Here is a 15,731-nt window from a genome sequence, read left to right on the forward strand (position 1 = left end):
TGTCCGGACCAGGCGACATCTGTGCAGTGACAGGCTACAGATAAAAACCATTAGAGGACTGTGTGTGTGTGTGAATCTCCGCGAAGTTGAGCCTCCACAGCTCGGAACATTTCAAAGGAAGTTGAAGGGGAAACAAAAGTGACAACATCGCTTCAGCCACTTCCTCCTTTTTTTTCTTTTGGAAAAATCCTAGAATAAGTTATTGGACTTTTTTCCTTTCCGGTTGTGTTGAAGAAGGATTTATATTTGTTGGATAACACTCTTAGAAGCCAAAAAGAGGCAGGTTTTTTTCTTTAATTCGGTGCTATAGGATTTTTTTCAGCCTCCGCGGGCGTGTAATGCGCTTTTCCCAGGGGCGATGGGAATCCTACATCCTCTGAAGTAAACCTCTGATGCGCCCGGATACAGTTCTCCTCTCGCCTTACACTGATTCTCTCCTCCGACTTATCCACAACATCCACAGAGGGACGCTCTGGACTGTCAGTGTCCTTCCCATGTTTGACTACTGATAAAGACTGGGAGGTGATAATTGATTATGGATCGATGAACAAAAAATGCTCATTCAGATGAAGTTAGAGGGCCTGCGTCAGAGTATCAGAGGACACAACTTTTGACACTGATTCCCTATTTTGTCGGACCTGCTGTAGAAAAAGGTGTGTAGCCTGTGTGTAGCTGTTCATGACGGAAACGATGGCGCTGAGTGGAAACTGTAGGACTAATCCCAAAGAGCCGGCATCAGTCCAGAACAGTTTCCCAGATGTTGTTGAATTAAATGTGGGGGGGCAGGTTTATTACACGCGTCACACAACTTTGGTGAGCACCCCCACTTCACTGCTTGGGAAGCTATTCTCATCCAAAAAAGACGCGTCTAATGACTTGGCGAGAGACCCCAAGGGGCGTTATTTTATCGACAGAGACGGCTTTTTATTCCGATATGTGTTGGACTACCTCCGAGACAAGCAGGTTGTCCTCCCGGACCACTTCCCGGAAAAAGGAAGGCTCAGGAAGGAGGCGGAGTACTTCCAGTTGCCCGACTTGGTGAAGCTCCTGACCCCTGAGGATATCAAGCACAGTCCGGATGACTACTTCCAAAGCGACTATGAAGATGGGTCCCAGGGCAGCGACCACCGACACTGCCCGCCACCATCTCTCGTCCCCGCGGACAGAAAGAGTGGCTTCATCACAGTGGGATACCGGGGGTCGTGCACCATGGGCCGAGAGAGTCAGACCGACGCCAAGTTCAGGAGGGTACCTCGGATACTAATATGCGGCAGGGTGGCCCTTGCTAAAGAAGTGTTCGGAGAGACCCTGAATGAGAGCCGAGACCCGGACAGGACCCCGGATCGCTACACCTCCCGGTTTTACCTCAAGTTCAAGCACCTGGAGAGAGCTTTTGACATGCTGTCGGAGTGTGGTTTCCAAATGGTGGCCTGCAACTCGTCAGTCACAGCCTCGTTTGTCAACCAGCACACAGAGGACAAGGTCTGGTCCAGCTACACGGAATACGTTTTCTACCGTAAGTCACATGCACGCACATTCAGACGTGAATGGCCACTAGAAGGCGCGGCTGGTTTGTGCGCTGGCGTGAGAGTAACATCTGGTTGTGGGGGTGGGTGTGGGCCCTCGATCATGATCGTGGCGTCTGTGCTGAATGACCGGATGCTTTGCTGTGGGGATCATTTCTGTGATCCACATCAGACCCAGTCCTACTTTGTCAGTAGTTTTGTTTGCTTAGTCAGGGTCACCAAACTTGGTTAAGCTGACAGACAGTTGTTATCCTGCGTGGCACCTAGTGAGGTAAAGACAACATCCACACTCAGCTGGAGTTTTGTCTGATCCCTGTGGAACCAAACCAATTAGAGATCACTTCCTGTAATTGGGGTTAAGCCAAGGTGTTTTTCCCTGGAAGCAATGAAACCTCTGCAGCAAGCAACTGACAGGCTAGTTCATGTTTTGATCTCAGTGTGTTCAAACCTATTACAGCATGTTGCAGCATTCAGACTAAGCTCATGCAAGCTAGTTTGTATTTCATAAGATATAACCAGATTTTAATAATTTCACTCCTGTCTGAGCCGCAGCAGTCATCAGAGCGATGATTCGTCAATGTTTGCCATTTCTCATCATGGTGCAATTTGCTACTCCACCTCCTTTCTGCTTTCATCCAACTAATGCTTTCAACTTCTTGCACTTCCTCCTGGCTTGTCTACTGCACTCTCCTTCCGTTTCTCCATCTTTGCCTCTCACTGTTAGGAGCCCGGCAGAGTGGCAGTGAGGAAGACATCATCCTGACATTTATAGAGGCACTCATAAGATTTTATGATGCAACAAAATAATCCATATTCTTTGATGTGGCAGTGTATAATTTAGCACAAACTCTTGCTGTGAATCCACTGAGTGTACCTTGTATGACAGAGCTTGTCCTGCCTTAGCCCTGGATTGGTGGCAGTGGCCATTTTTTTAAACAATCCATAACAGATCCAAGAAAAGGCCTTGAATGTGATGGTTGTAACAAGTAAGTTAAAGGCTTGTTCTGTCATTTACCCATGTTTCGTGTATATAACAGATACATTTTCCCAAGCAGATGTATCCTTTTGCCCTGTTTTGGTCATAAAACATTGTGAAATCATTCAAACAGGTCTAAATGTGTGTTAAAGGCTTTCTAAGTTAAATCCCTAAAGTGAAATCAAGGTTACATAATAGATAGGATGTAGAATATGCTGACGGCTGCCAAAAAAACCCTGGAAAAGCTGCCAACAGTACTGAGATCATTGTGTCAAGGCGACTAAAGCATTATGATATTCACTAGTGTATTCCAACACTTAAAATATTACAATTAAATAAAGCAGCTGTGACCCTGACTCGTTTGTAGTACTGAAATCTATCCTTTTATCAAGTGTTTAGGAGTGAATAATAATGGGTAATGATGATATAAGCATGACACTTTATGTAGAATATATCCTTTGTTGTTCTGTATCCTCAGCATTTATACAAACCTGCTTTTAGCAGCAGCTGTGTTAGTTCTATAAACTCCTATTCCATCCTCATTTTAGTGGTACAGAACTGGCAGATTTTATACTTTCTGCAACTATAATGACGCCATAGACACTGTTTTATATTCATAGTGTAGCATTTCCAGTTAGAAGGACATCTCACCCAGTTGGTACCACAGGCTTGGTTGACACATGTCAGTGTCCAGTCCTCCAGATGTTCTGAAAAAGCTAATTTTCAGAATGTTCAAGTGTGTTTTATGATATTTCAGAATAATCAGTAATTCACGCCTGTCCTGAAAATATCTTTTATTTATCATGTTCCAAGATTTCTTTCTAATGGCTAGGATGGAGGCCAGGACCCCTAGTTAGAAACCACTGAGTCGTGCTTTCACCACCAGCAGAAAGGAAACCACTGCCAGCCTCATAAATCAAATAAGCCAAATGATCACATGGTCACAGAGCAAACAGGAGGAAAAAAAAAAACATGTGAGTGATTTGCTGGGCTTGGTCCAGGCTAAATGAGCTCTGCATAAATGGCCTGCATGAAGTACAATGATGGCTCTTGGCTCTCATAACCCCCCGAAGTAGCACTAACAAGCCAAATCAAGTGGTGGTGAGGGCTGCTGACACACACTGTACAGATACACACACATCACACACACCTTGATTCTGCAATATCTGGCAGAGTGTCTGTGGGCTGCCTCTGCAGACCTCTTCTTGCTTACTGACAAATAACAACTGCTTCCTGGCTTTGTTGACAAAATGTTCAGCCTGTTAGAGGCCACACAGTGAAAAGCAGGGGCACAGATGTGTCGGCTCTGCACTTCAAGCCAATATGCAGTCAAGCAAAAAACATGTTTGCACGCAAATCCATGTAATGCATGTAATCAGGCACAGAGCCAGGCCTACATCTAAGGACACACTCACAAACACACAGGTCAGGTAAGCATGCATTCACATAGGAACTCATGCAGGAAGTCAGTCTTGTGTTGCAGTCACACAATGGATTAAATGCAGCCATTGACAGTCTCTTGTTTATCTGCCTGTCACATTTTTTTTCTGGCTGGCTCCCTCCATCCCCCTCCTCATCCTACTATCTTCGCCTTCCTTGTATTTTCTCTCTTCTCTACTTTCATGTCTTCTCATTTTGCTCCAGTCAATCATACCTGGTTTCTCTCTCTTGTCTTGCTTCCCGCCTCCCCCATCCCTGGCTTCATTTTGCTTTGTACCCTGCAGGGGCAAGGAGCACTGTGGCAGCACCAGTTGCCTTTACATGCCTCACTGCACCGTCACGCCTCCTGTCTTGCTTTTTTATTCACATCTCTGTCTGTCTGTCTGTCTCCATGATTGTTTATTTACCTTCATCTTCAGCTGTCTTGTTCCACATTTGAGTTGTTTTTCAGTTTTTTCAGTTTTTGACTGTGCCTCTCCTTATCATACCTGCTCTTGGCCTTATTTGAGGGCTAAAATTACAGCACCTTATTGCACCTTTCTATGTCCAGCATCTTGTAATTTTCACATCCCTTTCTCCCTCACAAAGCTCCTAAAATGGAGACAGATGGTCATCACTCTTCATGAACAATTCCTTCAGCTGATGCAGTATTCAGAGTTTAATCAATCACTACAAGCTGCCCAGTCCCCTAGTCAGTGAAGCAATCCCAACCTATAACATTTCTACCGATGGGCTTCACGGTTACAGGTTTTTTTTCTTCTGAAAAGCTGCCTTTGATCTGCATCAAATACATCTACAGCTCTAAATTTCATTCATCTGTCCAGATTGATCCATTGATCCAATGATTATGGGCAAACCTCTGTTCTCATGTTCTTATTCGATGGCAAAGGCTATTTCATCTCCCATGCAGATAAAAACTGTGTTCAGACATCTTGATTGTAGATTTTGATGATTTTTTGAAACAATTTTTTAAACACGTTGTCAGTCCAGGGGAAATTCTCATTTTTATTGATTTTTCCTGTGATTGATGAAGTTCCATGAGGTATACTCATTCTTTCACATAAATATTTGTGTTTGGGGTAAAGTGCTTGCCTCAAGGGTTTCTAGAGCAGCAGTTGTAAAGGTAACTCACTTTCTGTGGCCAATTTAACTAACACGACTTTGTCAGCTTCCACTTACAGGCTCCTTGTTTTTCTTGCCAGGAGCCTGAACCTCCTTTATCACTTTCAGTCCTCGTTTTGCTTGTTATCTATTGCTCTGAACTCTACACGCCTATGATTGTACCTATCAATCTCCCTTCTGTTTGTGGCTATTTAAATTCTGGATACCCTCTGAAGCCCTGCGTAGAAGGCAAAAAAATGTTTTTACCAATTTCCTGCATGACTGGAGTGACTGATAATTAATCATCTCTGTTGACCCCAAGAGAACCATTGAACAAGACGACATTGTCCATGTGGCAGAAATGCCTGCTGAAAGCACTGAAAAATCATAGCTTTTGGCTCAAGCTGAATTTCCCTCAGGCAGCAGGACATGCCTGTGAGTGAACTGTGTGTCATCACAAATGGCTACTTTCAAATGACCATGTATGCTCGTGTGTGACACTCTGTGCCATTAGCTTGTTACACACAGATGAGTAACTCCTTCTGTGGCAAATGTGTTTTGGCAGGTGGCAGCGGTTATGCTGTGTGTGTGTGTCTGTGTGCCTTAATGCGTGACCCATGTTGCACTACTTTAGGCATTTGCACACCCGTTGAGCCACTAGCTAAATGCACCTGCACTTCACCAGCCCCTCATACACACACACACACACCCAATGGCAGACATGCACACTTATCTCCATATGAAACTACATCAAGCTAATCCTGAGAGCATCTCCCAGACCAGTCAGTGACGACATTAGCAGCGGCGGCCCCATGCTGCAGGCCTGTAGGAAGTGATTAGCTGAGGAGCAGACAGGCCATGACAGCTCTGAGGAGAGTCTTGATAGGGACAGCTGCTACCCTGGCCTCAGCTCCACAGGGGAGTCCACCACCACCACCACACACCTCAGCTCTGCATTATTTAGACTGAGATGGAACAGAAGGGGAGAAGAAGCAGGTGGATGTCTGATGTATGAAAGAAGATGAAACAAATACAGCTATTCATCTTACTATTGCTGCTGTACCATGACTGCTGCTGGTGCTGCTAGCTGTATGAGGGCTAGTTATTGGTATACCATTGCTAAATTTACAGCTACGCTTGTTTGCATCCCCCTTCTGGCAGTGAAAGTAATTACACAAACACACAGTAGACCTTTATCTAAAGCTGGTACATACTCGACGAGAACAGAGAACATTATTCTTGCTCTCAACGCTCCGAGAATAGAAAATGTGTCACTTTGGTCTCAGAGTGCTGGTTTGGCAGGTTTTTCAGTATGTTCTCGACATATCGTCTGAGCAGAACGTTTTTCTTGGTCATGTCTGACAACTACTGTGTGATTGGTCAGAATCTTAGAGTGGGTGTGGCCAAAGGTGCACAGACCCCACAAAGGTCAAACAATGCTGTCTTCCAGGCCTGTTGTTCAATCTATTATATACGAGCATGTGCATGCTTACCTCCCTGAACAATACCGGCTTGTTACCATCCCTTATTTAGGTAAACAGATATTTGGGCAAACAAGCAAAACTGTGAAATCACAAATAGTAGCAACATCTTTCTCCTTTTTCACTTCAAACTTGTTCACCTAAACTGCTGTTTCTGCCGTTGTTCAGCAGCGAAACATTTTCAAAACCTGTGTGTGTGTGAGTGTGCAACATGCACTGCAGTGGGAGTGCTGTATGAGGAGCTCTGCACACACATTTCTCATGATGTATGAAATGTCTGGGCTGAAACAAACTTTGTTCTTGTTCTTGCCACCTCGGGAACACGAACAGATTTCTCTGTTCTGGTGGAGTATGTAACAAGCTTAAAGGTGAACTCACACTGCAAGCAACCTGCTTGATAGCCGTCCCGCCACAGTCAGAGCACACAGTCTACGCAGACATAAAAGATGTCCATGTATGTATTTTGCTTTTTGTTGCTGCTTTGCAAAGGGATGTGCTGCTACAGTAGATGAAACTGGCAAGAGTCTGCCTTTTATTCTCCAGGAAGAGTTGGAAGTGCTGCATATTGTAGAAGCTGTAGGCGAAGAAGAGACTTTTGACTGAGGCAAAAAAATACAAAGAGAACTGTGGAGACATTAATGCAAAGATGACCTGCCTCATACTGGGATATATATTCAGTTTAAAATGAAAAGGAAATGGAACATAGTAAGTGTTAAATCAGATTTGTCAAAAGACAGGATGACTAATTTAAAGCAGCAACCAAGAGTAGAAAGAGAGAGAGAGAGAGAGTGAAAAGGGATGTGGTCTGTGGATGAGAGCTCTGAGGGTAAACAGAAAATGAACTCAATCTTCATTTCTTTTTTCAGAATAATAAACAATTTGTTACAGAATTTTTTAAAAAAAGAACTCCCTATCCTGGCCAAATAAAAGTCTTTGTTTTGTATTTGGATTGATTTTTAATTAATTTTGAAGAGGAAATTGTGTGTGTGTGATAGATAAAGGGCACGCAGGGTCATATAAAAAGAAGATAGAGTTTTTTGTTTGTCTAGCCTCCCCTTGACCTTCTCCCCTGGAAGCTTAGTGTAGCTACGTAGCGTAGAGTCCCATAATCCCCATCCCCTGGAGGACAGGGGGAAGTACGGTGCTCCGGGAGAAGGAGAGGGAGAGAGATGGAAAAGAAAAGAAAGTGCACAATGGAGCATCAACAACAAGGTTGCCTAAATCCTCGGTGACTGCCTCCCCTACCTGCCGTCTATCAGTCCATTTTCCCTTCCTCTGTAACTCTTGACACTTTATTCTCTCTCTGCGGTGGTAGGCACAGTTAATATAATGCTGATGCTTTTCCCCTGTTGTGTTGGAATAAGTGCTCTGTGGTGCGACGAGGTGTGGAGCGTTGCCATAATGACAGAAACTGCAGCTGGAGAGCCTCTTCACGCGCTCAACCCACCGGCTGGCTGCTGCAGTGCATCAATGCTTTAATAGCCCTGCTATGTGTGAGCCCAGATTGGCTGAAAACACAATGTAAATGATACACAGTGTGTCGACCACATCTGTAATTGCATCCCCTAATCATACCAACATGTGATTCCACTGTGGGAGTTTATGTCACAGCTCCGATTAAAGGTCTGAAGAATAAGATGAAAACATGAAACGTGGTTTAGAAAACATATTTGTTGGAGTTGGTCAGAAAATAATAGAATTCTTCTGAAATAGAAGCCTAAATTAAAGATAACCCTGCACAGCCAAACAGGAGCTTTTACTGAATAGAAACATGTTTTTGCTCACAGTCAAACTCATGCATCTGCACAGTGAAAAAAAACAAACTGTGCTTTGGAGTAGGCAGAAATGAAGGACAGCAGCAGCCCACCTTTTCCCCTTAGAGAACTGGGTCTGTCTCCGTTGTGTAGGACCAACGGCGTAGGTTTGCTTTTGACATTGGTGGGGACCTTAAAATTCCAACAACCTTTTCACACTTACTGTCTCACATGTGTTTTGGTGTTGCCAACCAACGTAGCCTCACACATGACAGCAGGAAAAGGCAGACAAATCACATGGCCATATGTGTTACGGTACAGGACCAGAGCCCCTGATATAACCCAATCAGAATCAGAATATCAAGGGCTTTGGGTAGGATCAATCACAGGAGGATATCTAAGGACGCCAGAGAAGCTTCACAGCTGAGCTAACAGATTCTGTAAATCGAAAAATGACGAAAACTGACATGACAGACACAAACTTTCAAGTGGTCAGTTATGAGTTCTCTCGTCAGCTGCCTATTTATCACTGCCTACATCTATCTCCAGTCTGAAGCTGTTCCTCTGATGAAACATTCAGTCAATATCCAGTCATTAAACTTGAATGAAAATAGCATTTCTTATTCCTCTGTGCTTCATTAGTATCACAAATTGTTGCTCACGCAGCAGTGGTCCACAGCTTGATTGAGGATATGGCCACACCACTGTAATTTCATTCCATAGTGCTTTATACCTTCCTGGGGCGGAATGTCGCCGGCATTTCATTTGTAAGTGGCAATGAAGTCTTTATGTGCATTAAGAAAGCTGAAGGCACTAATGTAGTAACTCCAGAGGAAATTAACTCTGGCAGAAATTACAGTGGTGAGCGAGGACAAAAGCTGATTTTGTCTTGAACTTCCACAAAGAGATTTTATTATTGATCAAGTAGATAAGTGCTAGAAAACTTATACCTGTATTTAAAAAAACACTAGCAAGAGGTTCAAAGTGTCTAAACACCAACAAATGTACAAATTCAGAATTTAAGAACTGTGTTAAAATAGTTAAAAAGTCTTGAACAGGCAGTACCTGATGTGGTGCCACTGCAGAGGATTATTCCAAACTCTAACTGTGTCTCATTAGTAATCCCTCTGTGTCATTTTAGAGTACTCAGCTGCTTGCTAGAGCATACTGTCATCCCCATTTCATTCCTAAGTAACTGTGAAGCTTCATGTCCATTAAAACACACACACATATACTGTAGGCATGCTTGCACACATAACCTCCCCTTCCCCCGCACGTACACTCGGAGGTTAGGTTATACAAACAGCTCACAGATGAAAAATAGCTCTCATTAGAGGGGAGATTAAAAATCAGACTGCTCACTTAAACACGTTCACCGTGGGTCTACAGATTTCTGCTGCTGTGTCTCAACTCACACTGTAGGAAGCAGGATAGATTTGGATGCCAAAGGGAAACACACCTCGTACGACCACTGAGCTGCTCCTTAAGCTACCTCATGGCCTTCTGCTTTAATCGGTTTCATTTGCTTTCATCTGCAGCTCTCTCTTTAGACTGAATGATGTCATTTTCAGGGAAAAGATCACAATTCTCACCTGAATCCATGACTTCAGCCTTGTCTAGTCCCTGGAAAGCACAATTAGACTAGAATTTTGCTCTTGTGCAGACAACATCGACATTGTAGACACTACATTTTACAGATCAGACACATTATGGTTGAGAGAAACATTCAACCCTGCACCCTTAAGCTTCCTCCCTTACCTCCCTATAGTCTGACTTTTAGATACTGCTACTTCTGCCAACACACACTCTATTGTTTCCCTAAATTTTTGGCTATACACTTCCACAAGGTGTTGACAGAAGTATATTGAAAACAGGCCGCCATGTTGCAGTTTTGTTCCATTTATTCATGTTACCTCTGACTCATTCGGAATTTTTACATCAAACGCTTACTCGTGTTACCGTATTTTCCGGACTATAAGTCGCACCGGAGTATACGTCGCACCAGCGGGCCAGCGTAAATCACTACGTTTTTAGCGTAACGTTGCCTCTTGAATTCCTCTTAACTTAAGTGGTACAGCTGCAGGGCATTGAGAGTAAGACACACGCATTTCAACAAGTCCTCACGCAGAGAAATGATTAGCTTCACCACACAGAAACTCCTATAAACACCCTGTAAATGAGTAAAAGGCAGATTACTGTGCGCTATAGCTGTCTGGAATTAGCGACCTATCGGCCTATCGGCTCAGCTGCAAGCACACGTTTAATGAATGTGCGCGTCACCTATGCTTGGAATGCAAAGTGTGGACAAGCTGGAGGTGAAAGAGAACCATCAGGAGAGGGACAGAACAGCTACCAACCATTATATTTGTAATGGGACGTCAAGACACAAGGCTAACTAATTGTATATATTTTCATATATAAGTCACAACTTAGTATAAGTCGCATACACAGCCAAAGGATGAAAAAAGTGCGACTTATAGTCTGGAAAATACGGTATTTCTCAGTTGATTTGGTGACATGATTTTTACACTATGGCTCACCAGCTTCCTTCATTTTAACAAAGAAAACAATAGGCCAGTTGATTGATGGGTAGCAAGGCATGTAGGGAATGAGAACAACAGTGCATTATGGGAGAATAAGTTTATTTTTTCCCCCACATTTCTGACAGTCACTAAGAGAAGGCAGAAATGAAAGGTGAATATAATATAATGCAGCTTTTATGTGCTGCTTTAACTATAGCACCCTCATTAGCCAACATGGTTGCTGAGTAGCAAATAACAAGTTACTTGTTTTTTTTGTTTGGTCAGCGTGAGTGTGTGTGTACTGTGCTTTGTGGTGGTGGGAGTGGCAGAGAATGGCAGTGCTAATATCAGAGAAGCTAGTCCCTGTTGTCCCCCAGTTGTCCTGCTTTTGTCACAGCCATAAAGCCTCAGCCCTTCTTAAGTGTCAGAGAGGACACAGACCAGTATCAGTCAGGTTAGGTGAATTAATTAATGTGAAACATCAGTTCAGAACTTTGCTTGTTCAAACAACATATTTTAGGTGTGTGTGGTCATGTAGTTCTGCAGAATGGTGAATAGTAATAAAATCCTCCTATTGAGCCCACACTCCTGTTTACTATTCACACTGTAATGAATAATTGAGTGCTGTGCAGAGTGCAGGACTACACAGCCCCAAAGAGGTCCAGGCTGTTTGTTTATAAAAGTAATGGCTTGCTACCTGGGGTTCTACGTACACATACTACCTGTGTAATGATCTCCTAACGTCCACTTGCCCTGCGTAAAGCTTTTAAATATCAGCCGTGTGTACAGAATGATTTGCTGGCTGTGTGATTATGGTCTGCAGACAGGGGGTCTGCTGGTAAATTGGTTTTTCAGGATACAAGCACATCAGGGTGTAAACGTCCAATGGCACATACACACAACACTTATACACATTATACAGATAAGATCGAACTGAAGTCTAGCTTAGAGACACACTGTTTACTACAAGATTAACCTGGCAAAAGCTTCAGAGGGATTAGTAAGAAGTTTGTGTCAACACAAGTCCGAAGCACACATGCGTGTTTGTGTCTGAATATAAGGCTCTACAGATTGAACGCCTAGATCTGATCTGATCTCTGGAGCATAGTGTACATGGTCGTGTGTGTTGGGACAAGAAGCAAGCAAATGGAGCAAGACAATTATCTACATCCATCACCTCAAAAACTCATTTAGCCAATTAAAACTGTTACAGGCTGACATTTAGGTGCAATGATCCCCTTTAATCATTACAAGTCTGTCTTTCATGAACACACACACACATCACACAAACATACACACACACACACTACATTTAAGCTGTTAAAACGGTGCGATCAGAGCAATAATGTAGTTGTCTCATAATATAATGACATGTCCTTGTTGAAGAGCAAATCTCATTCATCTTGATTAGGTCTTTGTCGGGTGTGTGTTCCTGAGTGTGTGTGTGTGTGTGTGAGAGAGAGAGAGGTGGAACAGAAGACACTGGCCTTTTCAGATCTCACTCTCCTGTTTTCACGCAACACCCAATAACAAATGTCACCCTGCCTCGGATATCCTCCCCCCTCTCTCTCCCTCCCTCCCTGTTTTGGAAGGAGCTCCTCTCTATCCTTCTTCTTAACATCCCCTAGCCTTTCTTGTCTTTCACACATGAATACACTATTAGCTTTGTTTTTCTTTACACAAAATATTGTACAGTTGAGGAGATATGCCAGATTGTGCAGACAAACAAACCCAAAAAACAGGCTTAAAATATCCATACTGAGTTAGTCAACCAATGAGCCAAAACCGAAGATTATGAATAAATATTCAGGGTGTGCTTGGTGTGTGTTTGACAGTTCACTCATGTGTTAAGGATGATACCTCCTCAAGGGCATTAGAGGGCTCGTTTGCCTTTTTCTATACCCAGCTCCTTTTTACTGATCAGGTGGTTTGTGTTCCCGCTGTAACACTTAGAGCGTCATAATGCTGTGCTGTTAGATGCACCACATGGGCCTTCTGTTTGTTATTTAAGTGTCCAGCATAAAATATTCATGGTTCATGATTAAATATTTCCAAGAGGAGGCAGGAAGAAGAACAAGATTAATGGTGTGCGTTTTGACCCAGTGATAAGCTGACATCTTGGTCATTCACTGTATGAACCTGATCCTGAATAGCATGTAACAAAAAACTTTTCAAAAAAATACCAATAAATGTTTGGATTTGACTTAACATAGAAACGTGTTTTGGATTGAAGTGTACGGGTGGGCGTCAAGTATATATGCCACAAGCATATTTTTTCTCTTTTTTTGTTTTTCTTCTTGGGTCTCACCTTCCTGTTCTGTATCTGCTGCAGCTTTAAGCATTTGGTTCTCAGCCAGTCGTGTAGATCTGATATTTTTCCACTATTCTCCAGAGCATCTGAAGCATCAAGGTGTTGTGCTGAGAGCACAGCCTTTCTGTCTTCCGTAAACAATCTCTAGCTGGGATTTTACTGATTTCAAACATCACACTAGGAGTGCACATAGCAGCATAGCTACCAGTGCTGGAGTTGCTGACAGATTTATTTTATTTTATTTTATTTTTTATATATCAGCACTCTGAGTGCTCTGAGCTTTTGTCTCCACAGCCGTTTCTCATATTAACCCTTCCCCATGCCCCCCCCACCCCCCACCCCCCACTGACAGCTGGAGTGGAGTGTTTGGGTAGGTGCAGTTTTCACTGCTTCAGGGCTTTGTCTCATTCCTGACTGTCCTTCTGTCTGTATTTGCCTCGCTTTTGTCTTCTTTTGGCTCTCCCTTTTCTGTGATAGTGCATTGTTGCCACAGCTTTTTTGTCTTTATCTTCATTTCTCTTTTTCTTTCCAAGCGCCTGAGGAGTAAAATCAGCAGCAGCCAAAACAACAGCTCTGCTAGTACTTTTCATTCTGTTCTGTTATTTATTTTCTCATCCCCTCTCACTCTCTAACACATTACTGGCTCAGTTTGTCTTTTCGTTTCTTCACTAAATTCTCATCATATCAAAGAGCCAAACTGCAAGCAGCAGAAGTAAAAAAAGAAAAACCTATTAAAGTTAATATTAGCAGACCTTTAGCAACTTAAAGATTGCAACTCTACCAAGATATTGTAAAATAAATCACTAAAGGTCAGCAGAAGAAGGATGAGTGGGACTGGAAGTCATAATGTAAGGGAGCTGCTTGTATTTCTACACTGTCCAAGAGTAAAAATAAAGAAAACTGCTGATAACTTCACATTCTGAACTAATTCTCAGGTCTCTCTGGCAATTTTACCTTTATTTTGCACCTTCAGCAACAAAATGACTTCATCATGCTTCGGTTTCCACTACATTATAATATTTTGGCAAAGAAAGGTCTGACCTTATAATCTGGTGACCCTCAGAGGGATCTCTGTGCCTGCCTCTATTATCTAATTCCTTCCTGCATGAAAAAAAGAAAAACACACAAAAAGCTTGTGTGTTCCTTTTACCTCTTCTCCCAGAAGGGGTTTCAGCTACAAACAGAAAACAGTTCTATCTGACCCCACACCAGTGACCCCTGCCTGCCTATGACATGGCAAAGGTACATGACACGGATCATTGAGATTCTAGAGGCTTTAAGTGTTTAAAGTAAAGGTAAAGAGTAAGAATATCTTTCTCTCTCACACACATACACACACACACAAACACGTTGCAGAATACAGAAGCTGGTGTGCATCTCAATAGATTCATCCGTCCATCCAGTGTAGCAGACTATGCACGTAGCCCAGATGCCCTTTTACCCACTCACGTCCTCCAGTTCTTCCTGGGGGATCCTGACGTGTTTCCAGGCCAGATGGGAGGTTTAATCCCTCCCCCGTGTGTTTGGGTCTGCCTCAGGGTCTCCTATCAGATACACATGATCAGAATACCTTTGTGGCGAGTGGCAAATCAGATGCACAAGTAACTAAAAGGGAGAACTGTAGGATCTCTGTCACCACAGCAGTCATACATTGACAGATACTTTACATTCATATACTGTAAAAGGGATTTCTGACCATTGCTGAGAAGGAGATAAATGCATATTTGGTCAGCTGCTATATCTGAATCACAAACAGCATAAGATGACTAATCACAGTTCCTGTTATCTCCATACTGTGGGTCTAACATAGGCTACAGTTAGCAGGTAGATCTCACAGTAGATGTGCTGAAGGCATTGCTACACATCTTAACCTTCAAAACCTAATTACACACCAATGGCTGGTTGCAAGTGTACACAAAGTTACAGAAATTGATATTTTGTAATTTCAGAAAATAAAGCACTGCTGCGGTCCACTGAGGAAAAAGTGCAAACCTGCTCAAGGCCTGTGGCTCAAGGCTACATTACTTGCTACTTGCATCACATAACCAAACCTCTGTATGATGAGATATTCATGGCAACATGTTACTACAAGGCAAAAAGACACAACTTGCAATGCTAAATCGGTACAGTCCCCTTCTATAAATAACAATCCTGAATTGAAGAGGTGATGGTTTAAATAGCATCTTCATCTATGAACTTGTAATTATAATACTATATATTAAAAACACATGATGAGCATGGCTTTATTTTGTTATTCATAGGTTAGGATTTCTGGCAGTTCTCCGTTGACTTGATATTTGTTATGATATGTTTTGGGTTAGTTTTGGATTCTTATTCTGTGCCTTTGTTCTTCCATTGTCCCTCTGTGGTGGCCATTTATTTCCATCTCACGGCTAACACAGAAAAACAAAATGCCTCACATTGTAACCTTCAATCTCAAAATGAAATTGTCAGGCTGCATATTTGCACATGTCTATCTGTTACATCAACTAAATAAGTAAAAGGAGATGGAGACACTCATGTTTTAGGCCTGTCTGTTTACATTCACTACAACTGGAATAAATGCACAAACACATACTCTCCACTGGATCTCATCGTTCTTTCTTTCTGCATTTGTGCT

At 42.8% G+C, this 15,731-nt stretch overlaps 1 protein-coding gene across 1 annotated transcript in view; it reads left to right on the top strand.

Moving 5' to 3' along the window:
• Positions 1-678: 678 nt before the first annotated feature.
• kctd16b (potassium channel tetramerization domain containing 16b) overlaps positions 679-15,731 on the top strand; it is a 60,016-nt gene continuing 44,963 nt past the window's right edge. Inside the window, exon 1 of the mRNA XM_028421803.1 lies at positions 679-1,516. Coding sequence (XP_028277604.1) covers positions 679-1,516 — 838 coding nt within the window. The remainder of the gene's footprint in view (positions 1,517-15,731) is intronic.

The sequence above is a fragment of the Parambassis ranga genome, chromosome 14 (genome assembly GCF_900634625.1).
Source record: "Parambassis ranga chromosome 14, fParRan2.1, whole genome shotgun sequence".
Lineage (NCBI taxonomy): Eukaryota > Metazoa > Chordata > Actinopteri > Ambassidae > Parambassis > Parambassis ranga.